This window comes from Cuculus canorus, chromosome 14 (assembly GCF_017976375.1).
Source record: "Cuculus canorus isolate bCucCan1 chromosome 14, bCucCan1.pri, whole genome shotgun sequence".
NCBI lineage: Eukaryota > Metazoa > Chordata > Aves > Cuculiformes > Cuculidae > Cuculus > Cuculus canorus.
The window spans coordinates 8,201,156-8,224,773 of record NC_071414.1 but is presented as its reverse complement, the minus strand read 5'-3'; the positions used below and the strand labels follow the sequence as shown (position 1 = coordinate 8,224,773).

Below are 23,618 nucleotides of genomic sequence, written 5' to 3'. Positions count from 1 at the left end.
ATGGAAGGCAGATAGTCCTGTATAGGGTGCTGCTAGGTTCACTGTGGAAGAAAAAAGAAGTAATGATTTTCAAATGGTACTTGTTTAAAGCTATACAGACATTTTTGACATGATAAGAGAGTCTGCTGAGATAAAGCTACACAAACTCATAAAGCACAAACGCCTAATATTTCTAAACATCCATATGTAAACCAATATCTTTAAGAATGTAACAAACACTGTATTTCCACTGTCTGTACAAAAATGAATTTATTGCCAACATTGCAGTAACTCTTTACAAAACCACATTAGCATTCATTGGCTTAGATTGCATTATCCACCTAAGATTTGGGTCTGTAAAGCATGTAGTTAGAGGACAGTAAAATCAGGTTGACTTATAATTTCAGGTTACATTGGTTTCTGGTCAGAAAATCCCGAGAAACTCTGCAAATTCAATCAGAATTTTCTTTAGTTTCTTGAGCTTTGTAAAGCCTAAAAAATCTAAGTAAAACAAACAAGAGACCTGTAAAAATAATAAAAAAAAAAGACAGTGAGAGAAAATGCAAGACGTAGACAAAGAGCTGTAACACTGCTCTAACTGTAGTTCCATTTCTAGGCATCCAGTTTTACTCTCTGATGTATGTGCTTTCTTAATCTTTCTCACTAGTAACACATTGATAACGTAGTTATAAGTACTGTAGGATTCTGAAGAAAAGGTTGAAAATATATCACAACGGTGGAGCTAATTATTACTTAAGGGGAATTCTAATTGAGAAGTCTTCAAATTTGAATACGCTTCATATTGATGATATTTAATAACAGTTGCTCCTCCCTTCTAGAAATTTCAGGTACAGATTTCTTTTTTTGTCTAGGAGATTGGAAAATAACCATTCAGATCAAACCAATTCTTTGTAGGTAATTCTACCTTAAAAAAAAACCCTTCCATGAAACACAAAATCTCTTCTATATTAAAGATAAGCACTAAAAACTTCTCTAGGAAAAAAAATGAAAAAATTAAAAATTAATCTGAACCTCCAGAAAGCATTTACTTTTACAAGGCAAATTTTGTATGTACTCAAAAGGGAGAAAATTAAACATAAACAGAAGCAATGTAAGTAGAACTGGAATTTTTGAAATGTCAGTTACAATTTTCAGCAACAATTTTTTACTACTGAGACATTTAGGAGGAAGCAAATGCAGGCCATTTAGAATAAAAGCCTTCTGGGGTACCAATTAGTAACAGCTCTAAATCCTACTCTATCACCAAGGAACAAGGTGTTAGGCAGCCAGATGTTTGCTGATATTTTCCTGATCAAGTATTTGTTATTTATTTGTTAAAATATCATCCCATTTACGTGTATACATTTAATTCTCTTGGATATAATGTAAATGAAAAACACATCAGCAAGGACCTGCATCCCAGAAGGTGTTCTCTTCCATTTATGATAAATAAGACCAAAATTTCATTAAACCTCTGTTATGGCCATAAGCTAATTCTCCTATTATGTTGTCTTACAAAATATACTTCAACAGACATACCTAACACCAAAAATGTACTACAGAAACACAGGAAAACTGCTTATATAAGAAGACCTCATGAAAGATGAAAAATGCTTGAAATGTTTGATTATCATTACAACTAGCAAAATTTCTAAGGTATTATTTGTATAATGTTATGGTTTTGATATATGAGCTAGAGAGTAAAAATAAGGCAGATCCATTGCTCTTCTAGAATTGACTTCTGTAAAATACATAGATGTTATTTTTCTTGCTTGAAGTCAAATATGATAAGCAAAGCACTATACAGCACACAACAGCCTTGGTGTCTGTCTTTCTCCATACGCGGAATTCTGGGAAAGCAATTAATACCCCAAAAAATTTATGAAGTGAATTTACCAATAAACTTAGGTCTTAATAGCCCAGCATGACTGTTTCATTAAATTTAAGATCCATGTATGCATACATACTCCAACACACTTTGGAAAAAAAAAATACATATACAAGTACACAATTTGTTTATGTTGGATGCCCACTTCTTTTGCTATATTAGAAATATTTTCTTAATAATACAGCTAGATATATTTCTAGGTTAGTTGGCCTATTCCGCTCGTTAACCTCGCTCGTTCTTTATCTTCATGCAACACAAGCCATCTCCATGGCATACTGCACAGTGAGCGCACCATGCCTCTCCTGGTAAGTAGAATGTTTCTACTGTCAGGGGAAAAAACCCAATATTTTGAGGAAAAAATAATTTTGAAATATTGGGAAAAAAAGTTTAGAATGTGTTCTAACACAGCAATTCTTTTTGGTTTTTTATTTTTTTTTAAATAGCGAAGGAAGTATAAACATGCTTCAGTCTAGGTAGTCTTACAGCCTGAAGAGCAAACAACAACAAATAGCTACCAATAGACTAAAGACAAGCAAAAACCACAAAAGTAGGATTTGAAATACGTATCCTCCTTCCTTCCAATTTGGGATATTGTCATTCTGATTATGTAAGCACTTCTGATATGAATTTTGGATCACCTGAAATTGATTTCCCCTAAATTAGACATAATAATGTATTGCTATCTGCAAAAAGAAACCAAACAAGTGATCACTTTAGAATCTATAAACAAAGCAAAGGGGTTGACACTCATCTTCTATATTATAATAATATTTTTTCTACTTAGTGTCACCCTAACATACACAATTCAGCGAACATTCACCCAGGACAAGCACAACTGGGTTATATCCCCTAGCACATTTAGAATTACAGCTTATTTTTTGGACAGAAATTGGCTGACTCATGGTCATTCAATTAAACCTTGTCAAAGTCTTTAAATCTGATCTGCTTTGGGAAATCAATTTGCCAAATTTTCCAGCCAGACACTCCAGCTAGATGCATTTCTTCTATTTAATTGTACAGCATTTGCATTTTTGTGCCTTATTTCCCCAAAATCTGAAATAATGATATACATAGCAAAAAAGAATCCATTAATGTAACCACAAGTGTATTTAATTCAGGGTCACTGGTGGGTGGCAGGTTTGTAGATAAACTAAAAGAGCAAAAGGGGTATTGTGCTTTAAACAAACAGAGTGTACACGCATTGTTCTTACATTAATTAAACATGGCATTCAAAGGAGCGCGGCTGCAGAAAGAAAAACTCACGCAGTTGACTTGACCTTTATTCAGATGTCATGTAGAATACCACTACAGACCGTGGAAATAAATCACCTTCTGAGTGCTTCTGCAAAGCGCTGTGGGCTAAAACTGGAACTTCCTCAAATTTCACTCCTATCAAACCTCAGGTTTCAACAAAACACAAAGAGACTGGCCAAGCACTCCGTGCACTGCCGATTGTTTCATACGCGAGTTGCTCCTTAATAATGCATGAACGTAAATTTAGGAGAAAGACTGCGCTTTCCTAATCCATGACTACTTTTATCATATGTCCTTCCATAAACGTCTGTGCAGGGAATGCCTTCCGACCCTCGATCAAGAATCAGTCCTCACGCAGTTTTATCTGTACTGCAAATAGGAGGAAAACTCCTTGGAGAGGAAAGGAAGAGGATGAATGCTTTCACTGAAATCTGGGAAGGGGCAGCATTAGCTTCAGCAATATAAAGCGGTGAGGATTTGAGACTTTAGACTAAAATTTTAAGAGCTTCATGTTGCTTTAGTGTTTTAATATCTTGTTCAGTTTATTAACTGAGTCTGTGCATGTAGTTATTTTAGAATTCCTCTTTTTCTTTCCAAAAGCTTTCATAGTCTTCTGCTTACTCATATTTTGAACCAGAAGTACCTCTACTGGGTAGGATACAAGGGGCACTTCTATGTAATAAACACTGACTGCTTTTAGGTACCTTTGTAACAATTCCTCCTCGCTAGAGGTGCATTTATACTATTTCTTCAGACAGAAATAAATACTGGCGTGGACTGAAAAGGCTGAAGACAAGTCAGCAGTAAGTCAGAGGGAAAACAAAGGTATTAGCCAAGCCTGAGCTAATGAGCATTGCTTCGGAGCAATGTATATTATGTAAGGCCTGCAGCCCTGTAAATGTATCTTTACACCTTAGTTGGAAAATTGAGGGAAGCGACACAAGTTATCCTGCAAAGGGCCCCATGGATATATCAATGCATTCACGCTGGCTCAAGTTAACACACTCCATCTAATTCCATCTCTCTATTTTCAAAGGAGACATCTATGGATGTAAGAGTGAAAAAAATGCACAGGCTCTTCTACTTACTCACTAGTAAAGTGGTGAAAAGAAGTCTGGAATCTGTCATGGAAAATGGCAGGTAGTAAAGTAATATCTGAGCTGAATCTATTCTGTCGCAAAGCGTGCTACTGTAACGGATGATATTGTTGGCACAATGAAAGAGAAGGTACTCAGTCTTTGTGTTCGAACAGCACACATACGTGAGCCAGTGAATCTGAAAATGGACGAAGGACGCTGTGGGAGCCCTGTTTCCTTGCAGACTACACAATGGCCAGAAACTGTCCACCCACAACATGCCCAGCTGCACAGGTGAAATCATTAGGTGCCATTGCTTGTGAAAATGGTAATTGCATGGTCTTGTTTTTCTTAAAACTCTGATAATACAGTGGAGTCCGCTAAAAATGGAAGATCTGAGGAGAACTATTCAACTCTTTCGGTTAAATTTGGTCAGACTTTTCCTTGGTCAAAAAGGTGAAGGGCGAAAACTCAGCAACTGAGACAATCTGAAGTGGAAGAAAGTTACCATGTCAGGAGCAGCTGAGGGCAAGTTAAGCTTCTTTTTGTTCTTTCCTTGCCATCTCATCTTTATCAACTGTGTGCTAATTCGGATAGAACAGCAGTGGGTCAGGAGGGCAATGAATTGCAAAGATACCTATATTTGTTTAAACCTTCTTAGCTTGCTAAGCCCTACATTCATTCTTCAAGAGAACATTTCTATTGTGATTCAAACCTATTAATATGCTGTTTAATCTCATTATCATATTGAAGTACCATCTTCTCTACTTGTACACAAATTTCTGATGGAAAAAATGTAATTAGTCTGACAATTTCACTCGCTTGCGACTTGGCACTGTGTAACGGCAATACACTAACTTTCAGGCGTGCTGACTGAATACCTTACGTAATACAAAGCCTACTGAGTAAAGAATTACTCATCGTTTTAAAAATAAACTCAGTATATTTAAAAAAAGTCTTTGTGTTCAGAAAAAAATCCTTATCTAAACATGCAGAGGTTAGCAATGTCAGTTCACATTTATTTAAAAACAAAATGACTGAATAAATCTGTATAAACAGTTTTAGGAAGTGTTGCATAATATCCTGACATTTTTCCTCTCTTCTCCAGAGGGAAATTACTTTATTAATGCTCACAATAACAACGGCACGACTGCAAAATTAGAGGTAGAGTTTTATTTATGTGACTTACATTATCATGTATGTCAGGTATATAGTCCGTACACCTGCAGTCTCTGTGTTTTGAGCTAGGTTGGAAACGTCTCCGTTTCAAATATTACTGCAACTGTATACATTACAAAGCCACATCCAACGATGTATAATTGCAAAACATAATGCTACTTCTATGAAGTGGCAAATCAAATTACTTTGAAAGAAAATAACAAACAATTTTTATATAAGAAATGTTAATCTGCAATAATTAACTGTCCTAAACCTAGATGACTTAACTAAAAAAGAAAAAAAATAATTTAGAAATAATTTAAACACTACCTGAACAACAAAGACGTAAGATTTGGAAAGATAGGACTGAAAATGGAAAACACCAAATCATTATATGGTAATGCCTCTATAAGGTTTGATATCTGGGTTGAAAAAATGCAAGTATTACATCCTGTTTCTTGCTAATATCCTAATAAGCAAATCATACTGATGTGCAAGTAAAGACTGACAAGGTACACCATCAAGAGATGGATCTGTAGACCTCTGTTTAACAAGAGCCTTGATGTAGGAACTGATACAAATACTCACAGCGAGAATCATCTCTGCTGCCTGATAAACTTCCAGTCTCTGTTGTTTTGGAAGAGGATGGCATTCAGCTGCTTCTCCACTATTATCACCCTTTGTCAATTGTACAGTTGGCAAGATGCAAGAAGCACTTCTTTACAGAGGAAGAAGAATCAGCCTCTCATTCAGCCCAGTACATTTACCATGGCCTTTACAGTGACACTCTGGTTTCCATTAGATTACCACATAACCGTAATGAAGGTTTTCTGATCTATCCAGAATAACAAATACACAGATACCATTGATATTGAAAAGCATTTTCACCTTACTTGCACCTCCAGAGGAATCAATTAATGAATGTAGCGGTTTGGATCACATGAGTTAGATGAACAACTGTGGAAAATACAGCCATGAATCCAAAAGACATAACAACAGCAGGAAAGCAGCAGGTTGTCTGGGAATTTAAGAAAACAGGAAATTATACTGAACATACAAAGCCTGGGAGGTGATGAGACTGTAAATCCTGAACAGAGAGATTAGAAGATGCATCAGACATATCACAGTGATCAGCATCAGTCAGTCCATCGAAGCCACAGTTCTGCAACGGAAACATCTAAAGTAACATGACTGGATCCAACAATGAAAAAGAAAATTTAAAAATCCATCAAAAACACCTTAGCTACTGGATTCTGGAAGAAACTTATGGGGAATAAATCATTGCTGAGAGAGCACCAAGCAGCTCATCTTTTTGAACTGCAATAATAGAAATTAAGTACATTAAAATGGCTGGGGAGCTGCATCAGTTGTACTAGGCTCTACACTGAGATCCTGCTTAGGCTAATCATCTTCTAGAAGACAAAGTCAGGCTTCATAAGGCAGAAAACTTGAAAGGTTATATGACAACAGCTTGTTTCCCTCCTCCTGCCCCCTTGGATCCCAATAGGAAATGAAACCTAGAATTACATTTAGAAGAAAAAAAGCCTCATAGACTTCTAGACCAAATCCTTCCAGACCTTCTTTCAGTGATCACAGAAATAGCAGATGAAATTTATGGATTTCAATAAGGCCTTCAACAGAGAGTCTTCAAAGTGAAGACAGACATGTCTCCAATATATGTACAATTAGCCACAGGAAGACAGCCAGCTGAAAGATACTGTGAAGCCAGAGGTTAGAATTTGGCCCTACCTCCTAATCATCTGGAAGAAGCACAGACCAAGTATTAGATTAGTGCCTTGAGTCTAAAATAAAGACAGCACGAAACATGCCCAAGAAGGATCAAAAGGATGCTGATGACAGCCAACATTCCTACTTAAAACAGAAAAGTCCTCAGAATAAATACACATAACAATGGCTTAAGAGCATATATAACATAGTTAATGACACATATTACGTCTTCAGGCAGAAATACAACACTCCCAGTCCATGTGTCCTTACATATAAACTTGCAGTACTACACGTTCAGAACAGAAGAGAACCAAAAACTTGAGATACAGATAATAAAGGCATTCGAAGAAATAATGGAAGATAAGATGATAGGCTTGAAAAGAGAGGTGTGAAAATGATGTGAATGCTATCTCAAATAAATGAAGGATGCCTAGAGCGAGAATAAAGCCAGTGATTTGCCTGTAAGCAACTACATGACTGCTTACAAAGAGTACAATTAGCCTCAAAAAAGGCAAAAGATGATGAGTTAGAGTAAAGGAATAAACTGCTCAATGCAGCCTGAGAAGCTTCAAGAGTGGAACAATCATATACACAGGCATTTTAACCTCCAGTCACTGCAAAGAAAATTGAGAGCGTTTGGTATGATTCAACACATCTGTGATAATGTATCTGCTGGCAACTGAGTATGACTCTTCCTTGAGCTTTGTCCCTTAAATTTCTCCATGATTTCATTACTCAGGTTTCAGAATTCAAGAAGAAAATCAAGACATAGGCCCAATTCCTTCTCTTCCTTCCCTTTACCCCAAACAGAGTCAACTATCTTTGAAAATGAGGGATTATGTCAAATTATCTTCTGTGGTGATTCAGACTAGATATAAGGAATAAATACTTCACAATGAGGGCAGTAAAACACTGAACTTGCCCAGAGAGGCGGTAGATGCTCCATTCCTGGAAACATTTAAGGTCAAGTTGGATGGAGTTCTGAGCAACCTTATCTAGTTGGTGCCCCCGCTAACTGCAAAACCCTTGCAAACCATTCTATAATCCTATAATTCTAAAAACCAAAGTAAACCCACCACATCCAAGCATTTGACACTAATACAATATGAAATTGAAAGAAGGATTTGGCCACATTTTTATTTGGAATAGCCCAGACAAAGCTCTGCAACCAGCCTGGTGGTGTTTGACCAAATGGAAAAAAGAGGACTTTCTTCACCTGAGTCACCACACCAAATCTCCAAGGGATTACACTGGATTCAGCAGATAGCACAGTCATGGAAGAACAGTGTTTCCTTACTGTTTTCTAGGCTCTTTAGTATCTTCTGAATAATGCTGGGCAAAAATAGAAAGACTACCAATGTCTGTGCCTGCCCTGGAACCTCTCCATACCAGAGAATCCAACAGTATAAAGGCAGTGTGTATTAACTTCTACTTTGATTTTACAAGTAGTTGCACATGGAAGGACTAATCAGCACCTGTCACCATCTTTTGCTGTTCAGGAAAGTTGTAAGAGACTGTTACAAAAATTGGTGTTGGAATCTACAGAAGTCTAGTACAGATTTGCTGGTATAAAATGTATAAAAGATGCTGCATCACAAGCAGCAGTTCCAATAACTATTCATCCATCTTTTTTACAACGTCTGCGCTGAAGGCAGTAACAGAGCTGTATAAAAATTCTCATCTTCATGTTTTGAGGTTTATTACTCATAGCATTAATCTTTTCTCACATAGCATTTGAAATCACAAACACAAATCCATAGTATTCCATGTAGTGACACAAGAAAAATCTAGTAATGTTACACAAGAATACTCATACTTTGTAAAAATAGTCCTTCAATGTTGGATGCTAATTAGAGATGGGAGTGTTCCTTTGCTCTCATTTCTAAAATACTTAGGTTTTCATGGAAATCTGCTTTCACATTCTAATTTACGATTAGCAATTTGCCATTAGACTTTGGCTATTCTGTTACATGCCTGAAAGATTCATTGTATGAACAATTATATTGAAAATATTCCAAATGAAACAGTATACAAAACCAGATCTCAGCTAGGGAGATACTCTGACACCTACGAAACTTCAGTTTCCATTGATGTTGAAGCAAAGACTTCAAGTAAAAACCAGATCCAGTCTCATAAAATTACCTACAGCATTTCTAAGTTAATAACTTTGAGTGTTTAAAAGGAAACCGATCTTTTAAAAACAAACTTGACAAAGTAAATAAAAGCTTGCAATTTTTTTTTTACATTGCTGAAACATCCCCAATAGAAAGAAAAAGATTTTGCAGAGTCTTCATGAACTTTACAATACTAAAATGTGTCCTATGGTACCATAACATTATAACTAAACTCATCATTATGCATTTACCATCATTCATGTTTCTCTCAAATTAAAAAGAAAAAAAATAAATCCATGAGTAGGTGAAATCTGAGTCACGACAATATAATCCTCCATCTTAAAAGACTATAAACTATAATCAATAAAACTGTTTTATGCTATCAACAGGTGATGGATTTTTGTTTTTCCAGCAAAACCAGAACAAAATAATCTTCTCTCTGCAGGCACACTATGGTAGTGTACAAGTTCTGAACAAATATATGAAATTTCACCACTAGAGCTGTATGAAATTTTTGTTTCCACCTCATAAATAACCACTTGGGGTTTTTTTTCTGATTTGGATTTTTTTTTAAATTCTGATTTTGATTTTTTTTTTTCCCCTTGGAGTATCATGCCAAATTACAAATTCAAAAAGCTTCCCACGCCAAACAACCCCAAACATTAGCTTTATTTAACTTTCCAATTTTGCATGTGTATAAAAGTTTATACATTTCGCACTGAGTACATTTTAGCATTCAGCCCAGATTTGCCACTGTGTGAAACTAATCCAAAATGGTCACAGTGAAAAACGACAAATGCTTTATGATAAATGCTCCCTTTTCATTAAGCATAATGGATATTTTTTTCCAGAATTGTGTATCTTGGCAAATATATGTTCTGCCTCAATTCTCCACCCCTAGGAGATCATTTTTAGATTCAAAATTAAGTGCACAACAAGCTTATACTTTATTTCTGAGCAGTTTCTGGGTTAGTCTCAACAGCGTCCTGGGCCACTGTATGTTGAAAATATACAACCTTTTCCAGATTTTAAACACTTCCGTGGCAAATATTTCTTATCCATCTCATCTGAAAGATTTATGGAAGCAGATTAAACTTACGCTTGTTTTCCAACATTCCATACAGCTCTTACTAGAATACCAGCTACAGCCATCATTTTGGATTTGTTCCGTTAGAAACAAATTAGACATTTAACTCTATATCCTGACTTAGAAAATATCTCACAGTACAGCTTAATTGAGTGCATAATTTAGAAAAACATCATTCAGCTTTCCAGGCTAGAGGGCAGCATTCCTTGCTTAGGTGCAGAGCTAAGACAAGATCATAATAATCCCACTCCACTCATACTCTATATGAAATTACATTTTAAAGCTCTGCCTGGCAGAAACGAAAGTCTGCCTTCCTGTGGCAATGCTAAAAATATATCCCCATTTCAATTTACCTTATTGACATCCATTCGCAACTTCTCATTGTTGGCACTGGCAGCTTTTTCTGCCGCCTTCTTTTGACGCTGAGGTCCCCTGCCAAAGAAGATGTAGTTGACCAAAGCATACTCCAGCAGAGCCATGAAAACGAAGACAAAACATCCCATAAGGTACATGTCAATGGCTTTCACATATGGAATTTTGGGAAGAGTCTCTCGAAGATGGGTGTTAATTGTTGTCATTGTGAGCACAGTTGTGATTCCTGGAAAAAAGAATTGACAGGTCTATTGACTGAATTAACTTTAATTTTCTATCATAACTTAATACTGAAAAGCTAGAGCTGGAAAATTCTATTAGATATTTTTTCCCAGTGGAAAAAAATCCAATCCCCAACCTCTGTCTATATTCCATATTCTCTATATCTTTGTTTTCAATTTTTTGTACAGCATAAAAGATTACTTCTTTAATAAATTGCATTCAGACAAACAAGAAAACCCAGTAGTTGGATTCTATGAGTACGTTTTTAACTAGCTAAACTGTATCCTTCTCTAACAAGTCCCAGTTAAAATTACCAGCCTAGAGTCACTGTTATCTTCCTTTCCTTCATCATTTTCAGGATGTCTGCAGTCTTGAATTCTTATGGAAAAACACTACACAAAAAGGCCTGGTAACAATCAGGTAGTATTCTATACAGCTAAAATATCAAATTCTCAATTGCATCTTTTATTGTGATTTACTTATTTGATCTATATGAGGCCTGTAGTGGCAAGAATCTGTCCGATTCACACAAAATTTGGCAATAGATACTCATTTAGTTTTGCAGCATGTCTGCATCCTCTGATGAGGGGCGCAGTATAAATAAACACATGGGATAAATGATGAGATAGAAAAGTGTTCTAGAGATTAATTAGGGAAATGGCTTTTCTTTTAGAATGTAAGGTAACAGTAAGGAAAAAAGCAGTCAATTTAAGGAGAAGTTTGCTATACAACCCCAGTAAAACCTTATTTAATTCATACCTGAAAGGAAAAGCAATTTCTAATCCATAATACAGTGTTGTATGTGCACCCTGGACCACCATGGGCAAAAAGCAAACTAAATGCACTCTCTTTGGAGAAGAAAAGGCAGTAAAACAACAACAGAAAACATTGAGACAATTAGGCTAATTCTGGTTACAATGATTATACAGTTAGCTAATTCAGACATGAAATCACTTTAATTTTTATTTAAATTGTCATTATTTATATGCCGATTTGAATAATACAAAGCTTAACAAGCTAGACGTAAAAAGATCTAACAGATTTGATTTTCAAATCATGCACTATCCACTAGGCCAGAAGTAAAAGCATTCAGCTAACGCACACTGCATGAGATGTGTAAAAATGCCTACCTAAAGCAACTCTCGCAGCTGAAGCATCATAATTAATCCAGAAGGAAACCCAGGACAGGATAGTGATCAGAATAGAAGGCATGTAGGTCTGCAGAATGAAGTAACCAATGTTTCTCTTAAGTTTAAAGCTGAGAGACAGCCTTGGGTAGGCACCTAAAAGAGAATATTTGGTATGGCCATAACTAACTTGCATAAAGCCCAAAAAACATTTTTCCGTCATTTTGATTTTATTGTTCCATGCAATACAGAGTACACAAAGATTTGAAAGATCCAGGATAATCAGGTGCAGAATATCTACCAAGAACTGGGATTAAATAATTTAGGGGTACAAGGATGCTCTAAGTGTGTATCTGCTGGTAACCATAACATTCAACAACCCACAGCCAAATACATTTGAGAGCATCAAATTATAGAAAGGTTTCTTCTCTCCTGACAAGCTGTGGTATGCCTACTTGTGTAACCCTGATTTTAACCTTCTCACCAAGCAACGCAACATTTGCCCTTTGTCACTGGACACCAGAAATACTTTAGTGCATGAAACACTTGTTGAAATAGGTGCCTAGAGATCACTGTTGAAGTCCCATTTCTGTTTGGTTTTGAAAAATTTGGGATGCACAATGTCTTTCTATGCTTCTCCAAAGATGATTTCTACCCATATCTATAAAGTGAGCTTTGAAGATTTTTTTTTTTAAATACACCTAGCAGCTTTCTCAAGTAGGTAAAGAAAACCACATCGTAAAAGCCTGACCCAACTCATCTCTCTTGAGTGATTTAACAAGCTATTGAAATGTTCTAGTTGTTTCTTGTCTTGCTTTTTATTTTATCTTATTCGCTACTCCTCCACACAAAGCATGTTTTCAGCCCTCAGAATGTCATATGCTTGCCAGCATAGGCTCAACTACACATCCTGTAGAACAAGGATTTTAAAGGCTTTACAGCAAAGACAAAACAATTAGTCTAATACATTCAGAGTTTGGTACAAGGAATATCTAGAAATAGAGACAGAAACATTCCTAAATTTCCTAAAGGCTGGATTACTTCTTGTTGGGTTTAGGATGCTGAGGTGTATAAGTGGCTTAATCAGTTTTCACAGGAAAACAGAAAATACAGCTTATTTGATGGAACCTTAACATGACAGACAACTGTATCCTCTTCATATGTTAATAAGTGATGACTTTACACTGTGAAAGCTGTAATAAAACCTGCTCCCTTCAAAATTCACAGTGGCTGCTCTAATTTATTCCTGTTTCTAAAATTCTTACTCAGAACCTGAACTGCACATTAAGAATTAACCCATTCCTAAAAGTCTTCCCAGTGAATTCCCTTTTTAGCTTCCCCTCCACAAACCTGTAGAGAAAACAACATTCTTGGTGATAAGCTTGTAGTCTACAATGGAGAACTGTGGCAGTTCAATCTTTGTCACTCCTGTGACTGCATTATCACCCCCACGCCAGTAAAATTCAATGTCATCGGTTGTATAGCCATCTATAAAAACAGGAGTAAACAGTTAAGATACACATCACTTCTGACATGATGGAGAAGAGACCAGAGAATTAACTCAGAAAATAACTTCAAATCTTTTTCTAAAACTAAACCATTAATAACATAATAGATACAAACATATAGGCAGATACAGGTAATTCTAAATAGAATTTCAAATGGCAATCCTAGGTGTATCATCTTTGGGCTCTTTTAAAGACATATCAATATATTCATAAAGCAAACCTTTAAAAACAAATGAAGACTACACACATGCCTTATATAAATGGTAACTGTACAATCCGTTTAAGGTAACTTCTGATTCCAGGGCTGGATAAAACAGTGTGGGGTTTGCTGTAACTTCAGCCCCTGGGCTGAAACATCGGCACTGGTAACAGAAACATGACTGGGGTCATCAAGTGAGGCCTGGGAGAGATGCTTTTCTGTCTTGAGCACCACGATCAGCACAGGAAAGAGGCGAGTGAGAGTAAAATGGGTAAGAGAGAAGTGCCGCGTACAGTTATCTTGTCATATTTCCTCTCTGTGCTATGTAGTTCACAATCTTCCTACAGATGAAAAGGACAAACTTGAGTTCAAAACCCTTTAGATCTTACTTGGAAAATGAGCACCATTCTTTTTTCTGATAATGTCTTGAATCCAATAAAGACAGCCACATTCATTGAGACCCTTGTAAGAAGCAACTGTAGCAGATGCAACTGTAGCCATTGCTTTGGATGGCAAAAACACACCCAGGAAAACAACAACAACAAAATCATATCATCCACAAAAAAACCCAAAAGACAGAACATGTTCACAGTCATAAAACAAATGCATGAAATATGAATCTGAGATCATCAAATGGCAGCTAACTTGCACACCCCAGATTTGGTATATACAACTGATCAGTAGACATCAGAAATAAATCAGCTACTAAACCAGGAAATAAAACATCCATGAAGGCTTGTAGCCTTTTATGGGCTTTTGTTGCTGAAAATTGAATATAAAAAAAGACAATTCAGAGATATAATAATGACTATGACCTTTTTGGAAACTAACATAACAAAATTATATATATCTGACCTTGATTTTAAGTTCTCACCCACAGACAAAGGACAAAATTATATGACACATCATATTAGAGTGCTCAAATAGCACTTAATTCCAAGAAGTAATGCAGATTGTGCATTTTGTGATTACCTAGAAACTAAAACGGTCTCCATGCATCATTAATTTTTGATAATCCAAGTATAATCCAAGTGTAAAGCAGTAGAGAAGGTAAGTTTAAAGATATGAACCCAATAATCCGTAAAAACACTGAAACAACCATAAAACTATATCCAACACACAGAAAGTTTTAAAGTACTTTGGTAGTTACATTCTTATAGTATACTGATAGCAACTCCAGACACAACTCTCTCATTCTGCTCTTCATGGAGCTAGCAGCAAATCTAAAGTAGTTTGAGGGCAGAAAATGGAAAGCTAATTTCAGGAATCATAGCCATCTCTCTCATATAGGACAGGTTTTGATCAGCTCATCAAGAATTCAAGATGGAATCTGCTCTTCTTTCTAAATTGCTGACACAGCCAACAAAATCAATGAAAGAATAGATTTTCTGTGAAATAAGTTCTTACCCATCTTTCCATTTACCTTAAAGTTCATCAGCTCTACCTGATGACATCAACAAAGAAAAAAGAAGCTTGTTTCTTCTAAATAAGCTTCAAAAGTTAAGGGAAAAGATCACTGTTATTTTTCATTAAAAGGACTCTCTAATCAAACAAGCATTAACCATGACATCACAACTTAACTGTTGCTTTTTTTACACTTTGTGATACAACAATATATATGAAAATCTGCATTTTTAATCATCAGGATTCATAAGCTTTGAAGCTGTCTCATGAAGATCAACATATGATTAAACATTGCGTTTCGCTTATTGCAGCTTTGCACAGGAAAATTTTTAGCACTCCACATAGAATTGACTCAGACGATATTTACAGCACAAAACTGTTGCATGATGACCAAGACATGATGTATTTAGAGACAAGAATAGTTTTAGCACAATGATTTCCAATGGCTAAGCAAGGCATCCTTCGTTCAGCCAAGACTGTTGCTAGAACTGATTTTGAATCGTTCTGTAGCATCAATTAGATTATCTCAAAAGCATCAAATTACAGACTTACCCAGGAAACTGGAATTGTTTTGTTCTCATGAGGCAACAATGTATTTTGCTGCTTAATTACCATTTTCTGAAACTGTCTAATTATATGAGTCTCCTTCCCTCTCTCTCATTTCTACCACTAAACTTGTTTTATTTTTTCCACAACATAAAGATAAAAAAAAGTACACAATGGAAGAGTGCAATACTTCAAAACTTCTTTCCGGCTGAAAAAAACCGAAGTACTGAGGCACTTCTAAGTACTGAACATTTTAAGAAATGAAGAATACTTGTACTTAGCCACATAACTGAGAATACTATAGTTTCTGAACTAACAGACTTGACTTGTGAAATTCAACTTGAAAACCTTCGAACTGCAGCCTATTCTTTAATTTAGCTTTTTTTAATGCTCATTACTTGTTGTAGTAAAAGTTTATATCGAGTTCTGACTCCAATACTGTTAATGTAACACCTCAGTAATTCCTCTCCTCTTCACTGGGTTGTGGGTTTGAATGTCACATCCTGCTTGGCCCCATTCTGGTTCTCAAGTGGATATCTGTAAAAGCTGTATTCCAGCAAACAGACTTTGTTACTTATAATCCGAATCTCCTAATAACAAAAGCTGTTGTCATGTTCCCAAATACTGCATGGAAAGAAGTCTCTCTGCCCTTTCTGTGATGTACACAGGACCATTCCACATATTGATGCACCTTCTCCCAGTGGAGAAGCAGTTGTTTGACGGGACGGGAAATTAATGTTAGCACTGGCTGTTGATAAGTTGTTCCTATTCTCTGCAGGATACCAGATTTTCAGTACCACTAGATAAGCTTCATTTGCTTTAAAAGGTCCTCTTAAAGGAAGATCAGTGGTACATGGATGGAGGCTATTAACGACTGTGTTCATGGCAAGAAAGGCCCACTTCAATAAGACATTTGAAAGGAACACATTTGTTTCAGTATTGGTGGGAAGCACAAATCCTTCATCCAGTGCAGTAGTTCTTTGGTCATTTTATCAAGAATTACATTGTATGAGAAACATGCCATTTCTGCAGACCTGAAATTCATCAAGTTGTCATGATATCTTTTACTTTTTTGGTCACAAGCCTATCTTCAAAAAAAGGCAGACAGCTTACTCATATTTCCTTGTCTATCACCACTTTATATTCATCAAGTCTCACTCTAGGCTTTCAGAGACAAAAATAATCTAAAATACAAAATAAAATCAAGAAAAATTAATATATTGGCTGTGGTATTAAAAAAATAAAAGAACATGTTTAGAGAGTTTAGAAAGAATAATATTATATACCTTGTTGTGGATGTTCATTCATTCTTCATGATACTGCTGAGTTTGATGTTCTGTCTCAAATTTATCATGCCCTCCAACAGCAAGCTCTGGATTCAACTACTACTGAACTTAATAGGATTAATCAAAGTAATCTATTTAGTGTTGAGATAATTTAACTACTAAACTTCAGAGCTAATCAATCTTTTATTTTTCTTTCTGACAAAACAAATACTAAAATAAGTTACGGCAAGAAAAAAAACGACTTTTTCTTTTATGTAAGAGAAAATACAATAATGTATGTTTTGTTAGAACATCTGTTAGTAGAACTTCTCTGCCTAACTGCCTACACATCGTTTGGCTCTGAATCCTCTAATCTTATCAGGGTTCACGTAGGAAAGAACTCCAGGATTTATGTTCCAATGGACTGCCAAAGGCACCAGCGTTCCCATTCTACCAGGAAGATGTGGTTAAGCTTCTCCCTGTATTCTCACAGCCTTAACACTAAGCAAATACCAAGAACTACTTTGCAAATCACACCCAAAAGTTTGAACTCTCTGCTGCTTAAGGTACTGGGGAAATGCTAAGCTGAAACTTTTGACACTGAATGATAAGACTTGTTAGCAGGTATGGATAACAAGTAGTTCAAGAGGTCTGTAAGATTTCATTAAAATACTTCTCTCTCTTTCCAAGAAGCATAAGTTATCCCATTCATTTCGTAACACGGAGAAGGGGAGACAAGAACGTTACCATCATCTGCAAATGAATGATATTGTGTACTGCTAAAGTACTGAAATATAATTACATATAAACCTAATGTCCACAAAACATCTGCCAGAAGAGAGAATGGGCCTATTCGTGTCTCAAGTGGATATTTTACAGATATTTAAGTCCAACTGTCTGTGGCAATAATAATCTCTATCTGCAGGTATTTGGGACTCAAAACAATTCTACTTATAAGTAAAAGTTATTTAAAGACCTACCAATTTAAAACAGTAATAAGCAGTCTAGAAAGAATAATTTGCGGCTCTTGACAAAAACAAGGCAGAATTAATCAATGTCAATTCAATATTTCTAAATTATCTGATCATGGTAATGCAGAAAGTAAAGCATACTAACATGCCTCAAGTCATTTTTGCAAGGATCTGAGTTTAGCAGAAAATGCTATTTGATTCAGATTGTAAAAGAACTGTTGTTTTACTATTTATAACATAGTCTAGCATTGCTGCCAGAAGAGAGGATCTGATTGATTGCTTCTCCCTAAATCATTTATATATCATCAGCAGCACGATTTACTTCACATGCAGAAAGTTCAATTTCTCATTTCTGCCATGCATCACACTTCAGCAGTCAACCAAATCAATACGTTGTCCTGGTAATATGGCACCAACCGTGAGAGAAGCAAAGCAGTCTCAACTGCCATTAACATGGACAGGGAGTTTATCATTCCCTGTACTTCCAAGGAATGACAGATGATGAAGCACTGTAGAAGAAAAATAAACTAGTAGAATATAAAATAAAAGCCTCTTTGTACAGAAACTATAAACCCGCCTCCTTTTTCCAGTCTATTTAAAGAGAAGTCAAAATTCTGAAATTCTTTAAATACAAACAACCTAAAATGAAATCCGCATCATTACTGTCTAAACATGAGAGAATAGAAACATGAGTTACCAGAAATACCACGCAATGGAAAAAAAACAAGCCGAGTTCACTAAAACCCTCAAGATTTATCAAGGGGATTCACTGCCTCACAGTTCTTTTGCCTTTACACAGCACCTGGGCTTTATTTTAGATCGATACATACACATCTACAGTGCGCACACGATGTAGGAATTCAGGTGTCTGTATTACTCATACTACGGTAGCAGCTGGAGACTAAAGAGACATTTGATGATTTGTGGAAAAAAACTGACATAAACAGACAAACCAGTCTGAAAATGAGGCTAAAACATAAAGGCAATTTTGAGCCATGCATCAACCTCACTCTGCTCTGAACCATCAGCAAATGTCTGAGCATGTCTGGAACAGCACTGGGCAATACATGCATAAAATCAGCACTGCATCTAAGCTAAGGAAACCTATTTCAGCATCAACAATGATACAGGAAGATCCTGTAGGGAACTGTCTTAATCCTAACCCCGTCTGCTCAAGGTTATCCAATAAAGTGTCCCTCTAGTTACATCTCCTACCAGCCATTCTGGACATTGTCAGCATGGAAGTACAAAAAGCATCATTTGGCCACTTCAAAAAGATTCTTGCTCAGTGGGTCTGGAGGCTCAGCTGGCATTGTGCAATCTTTCTGATCACCTGAGGTATTCACTTTTTGCTCACCAACACAAAACAGATGAGAATTCAGCAGGTACCAAATACTATTATAAAGCATCTATTTAGAAGAAGAAGAGCAAATAAGTTGTGAAGAATACCATAGTTGTATTATACACACAGCACTCTTGAAAAATAATCACAGCATTATTTTACAACACACAAAAAAACTATGGAATCATAAGTATAGAATGAGGACCAAGCTACTTAATCTTAGATATCTCTGCTGCTATCAATTCGATTTTCTTTGCCTAGCTACTCACAATATAGCAGCTTCCCAAAATAAAATGGAGAGAACTGATGGCTATCTATACCAGACTGAGCGTTTTGATTAAGAATATACAAAATACTCTTAGCTGACAGTCTTAAGATATATTAATTTATTTAAATTCAGGTCATAGACTATGAGACTAATTAAGAAACCTGATACCTACAGGCCTTGTACCAAGAGATGAATGCTATACAAAAATGGTTAATTAAATAAATGGTTAATGCTGTTTATATGACAGATCATGGAATGCATTTCATAGCAATATAAATGCATTTTACTTATTTCTAAACACAGAAGCAGCAAGTTACTCTTTTTCAAGAATTTCTTCAGTAGTTTTGCATTTGCAAAGAGCAAACAGCAGAATTACTTATAAAATCATAAGTAACATGCGAAACATATTTTGAAATTCCAACCCTCTTCAGAACACTCCAACTTGGTTCACTGCATCACTTCATTCTTCACCATCTACTTATTAATTCAAAAATACTCAAAAGAAAAAGAAGTGCCTTGGAATTTGTAGAGAATTTCAAAGCTAGGGAGAATGCAAGTTACCACACACTGAAATCAAACAGGGTTATACAAAGGGGAGAAGGAAAGTCAGAGTTTGTGTACTGCTGAACACATTCGGCATCAGAGAAACTGGAAAAAGCACATCATACTTGTTTCTCTCTCCAATTTTCTCACTCCCTCCAAATTCTGTCTTTTGCATAAAACATTAAATTTTTTTTACATTTCACTTCAAAGACATTTTGCCCTAAGGTTCCAAGGATTTGGATACAAAAGAGGATGTACAATTTCCTGACCACAGCAAAACCGTATTGATTTTTAGATTATCTTGGTAACATTCTAAAAACCCAATTATATTCAAGCTGTACAAATGATTTCTTACTGGAAAGAGTGGGGTGGAAAGAAGAAAGAAGGGAAGAAAGAAATGTGACTCTGTAACTAACGTAAGACAGTTTACAGCTATTAAAAAAAGGTGTTTTGATAGACAAGTGAAATTACAAAATTGATTTCAGGGCTCAGAGTAAGCTTTTCATGGTGTTAGCAGAACCAAGTTTAATTTTCATGTAGGCACTTCAGGCGGATTCTTGCTTGCAGTAAGCCTGGTAACTTACACAACAGGTGCCCTGGCACGACCCATTAAAATGTAATCGCTGTTTTTTACCCCAATGATTTAAATGAAAATTATTTGTACTTTAGGACACTTCTCACAAAATGCTTTCATAAGTAAATTTCCACTGTTGCAATACTTCTAGGAAAAGAAAGACAGATTAGGAACAGACAGGGAGAACTATATCAGTGTAATAATATTCAAAAATCTTCTAGCTCCTGGAACTTGGAAATCTCTCGTGATCTTTCAGCTTCCATAAGCTCAGTTACTCCCACCGGTATGAAAGATCTAAAAAGTTACTAGATTCAACACCGTGGAGATCTTGCAAGTCTAAGTGTCCCTCACGTAACAGAGAGATGAGTATATGCAGCACAGTGGTGCTTAGTGATACGAAGCTAATGACGCCTAATTAGCCCAAAGTGGGTGCTGTGTCATCAGAATTATATTGTGAGACTCCAGCAATAACTGGGCACCAGTGCAGCCAGTGCGAGTCCCTGCAGCACTATACTCCAGCACCTCTCTGTGTAGCTTGGAGAACAAATTCTTCCCAGATCTGTGGGAATTCGCATATCACATGCAAGAATGGTCTTCATCTTTTTCTTCTGATCTCCATCATTCATTCGTGTTTGGTGTTTCCTGCAGAGAATACTATGTTTATGTATTAAGCATATCCCAGACACAAGAATGAAAAATACATATGGTCAACTTCTATTTTTTTAAATATCTAAAGTTCAGGGATTTCTCTCACCATTAGAATTACACGTCTGATTTCTGTGGGCAAACAAAATGTTAGGTAACCATGCACATTTCGTACCATACCTAGAAATACCCTATTCCGTAGTTCTGTCACAGTTTATATTATCTTATCCATTTACTTCATTCAGCAGTGGACTTCTTCTGAGTATAAAGTTCACAAAGATATGTCAGTTTTGCACATCGATTAAGTCTGCATCACCTTTGAAGGGGATTTTAGCATAGCATGGGTGACACTAAGAAAACATTATGTGATGAAAACATAAGCGGCAACTGTTGCTGACAAAGACAGCACTAAACATACTTATTTCTCACTTGCACTAATAGTAAAATTATAAAGAAAACAATCCCTCAACCTGTACGTTTCAAAAAGTAGATCAGTATACATTACAATTCTGCAATAATATTAATTCCCTATCAAACGCAGCACATAAAAGGGAAGTTTCTGAACACGCAAGTAACTGTATTAAACATGACAAATTATCTTATACGTAAGAGACATTTTAATGAGTGGGAATAAAACCAAAACTTAGTTTAATTTGTAATTAAAAGTAGAGTATGGTAGAAAACTGTGAAGCCGAATAGTGAGACACCCAGTATAATGGTCTATTCTCTCCAAGCTCAGTTTGATTATCAGCTACACAGAAGAACTATGAAACTTACTTTCATTTCTCATAAAAGCAGATCTTCAAGGATGAAGTAGGAAACAGTGATATAAAATCAGGAGGATAATATAAATTGTTGCTGAAGAAAGCAACATTTAGGCAGAAATTACAAATTGCTCTTTAAATGTAGACCGCAGCTGATGTAAATATGATAAAAATGAATACATCAATTCTTAAGTGATCTCCTTCAATGCCACTGAATCACAAAATGAACAGAACTCAAGTGAAAATAATAATTTTGAAAAGACAAGTGCAATCAGGTGTAAGCAGACAACAGGCTTTTTTTCCAGAGCAATATACAAAGTGAAAATATAAAGTATTTATTATGTTTCGAGATCTAAGCAAATGTTACTGCACCATTCATAACTACTGTCTTCCACATTTAAGGCCATTACATCAAGTCAAAGTTAAATAAAAAGAATAAATATCTTCAATCCCATGCTTTGGCACTGAAAATTGGTTACAGAAAAAACGTTTGTTTCACCTAGCTCACTAGATTTAACCTTAGTAAGAAAGGAAGTACACCTCCCATGAAGCTGAACTGTGATATGGATATTGAAGATTACCTCAGAAAGTCAAGGGACTACTCAAGGCTAACTTGAACCTTCCCCCACGCCCAAAAACCTTTAGTGTTAAAGGATTTTAATTAAGTGCACATATTTAATAGACAGGGCTAAAAATTCTCACCTGAACAAAACTTAGTAAATGAACCATGCATCACCTAAATAAAAACTGGATCATTATATAAAATCCATAAACAAAACAGGTGGACAAGAGCATTGTTTGCCCATAATACTTGTAGTGGATTTGTGCGGTGTTCTGGTCATCTGTTTCCTAGGGACTGAATAATTAAACATGTAGAGCATAAAAACGAATTATTGACTTCACGGATCTTTTAAAAGATCTACAGTACATTTTTTTCGCATAAGCAGCCCATATCAAGTGGATAATCTTACTGAGCACAGCGAGGGCAATACCGCCCATGAGAAGGGTTGTTTTGAATGAGCAGAAGGAAGCCACAAATACCCGAGGCAGTATAAACCATCATTCTGGTCCTACGCTATTACCCTGGCCTCATTCTGTCCACAGTGCATTTCCTCAACCAGTTTCGAAGACCTGCCAGTATTTTCAACCTAATCAGCCCCTTTCAGCCTGTCCTTAGTCTCCGCTCGGCAAGTTTCTAGTGCCATGCTTGTGTGTACCTGAGCAAATTAATTTGGTGGTATCTAATTTGCAGATTTGAGGAAATACTTGTATTAATAAGGACATACTTACAAAATGGCTAAAAATGGAGTAGATTTTACATGGTCGTCTCATCAAGCAAAGAATCAAATATGAAATCTCTTACGTGTTTTTAAATGAGGCACATGTATAAGTAGTGATTTAATTTGAAAGTAGTGTTATATTTTGTATAATATTAAAGATCCAACTTGCGCGCAGAGGGAACAATTTTTTGTACTTTGATGCAAACATATACTGAATTTCTCAACTGTATTCCAAAAAGTTAGTTTTGGAGATTGATAAAAACACCCTAAACCCTACCTTTTAAATAAAACTGAAGACTGTTGC

The 23,618-nt window shown here is 36.0% G+C and overlaps 1 protein-coding gene across 2 annotated transcripts in view; it reads right to left on the bottom strand.

The window, feature by feature from the left end:
- The window catches only part of GABRB2 (gamma-aminobutyric acid type A receptor subunit beta2), a 155,911-nt gene that overhangs the window by 11,529 nt on the left and 120,764 nt on the right, over positions 1 to 23,618 (bottom strand). For both annotated transcript variants that reach the window (XM_009565043.2, XM_009565045.2), the window contains exons 8-10: positions 13,356 to 13,493; positions 12,009 to 12,161; positions 10,638 to 10,882 (exon numbers count right to left, since the gene is read on the bottom strand). In XM_009565043.2, coding sequence (XP_009563338.1) covers positions 10,638 to 10,882; positions 12,009 to 12,161; positions 13,356 to 13,493 — 536 coding nt within the window. The remainder of the gene's footprint in view (positions 1 to 10,637; positions 10,883 to 12,008; positions 12,162 to 13,355; positions 13,494 to 23,618) is intronic.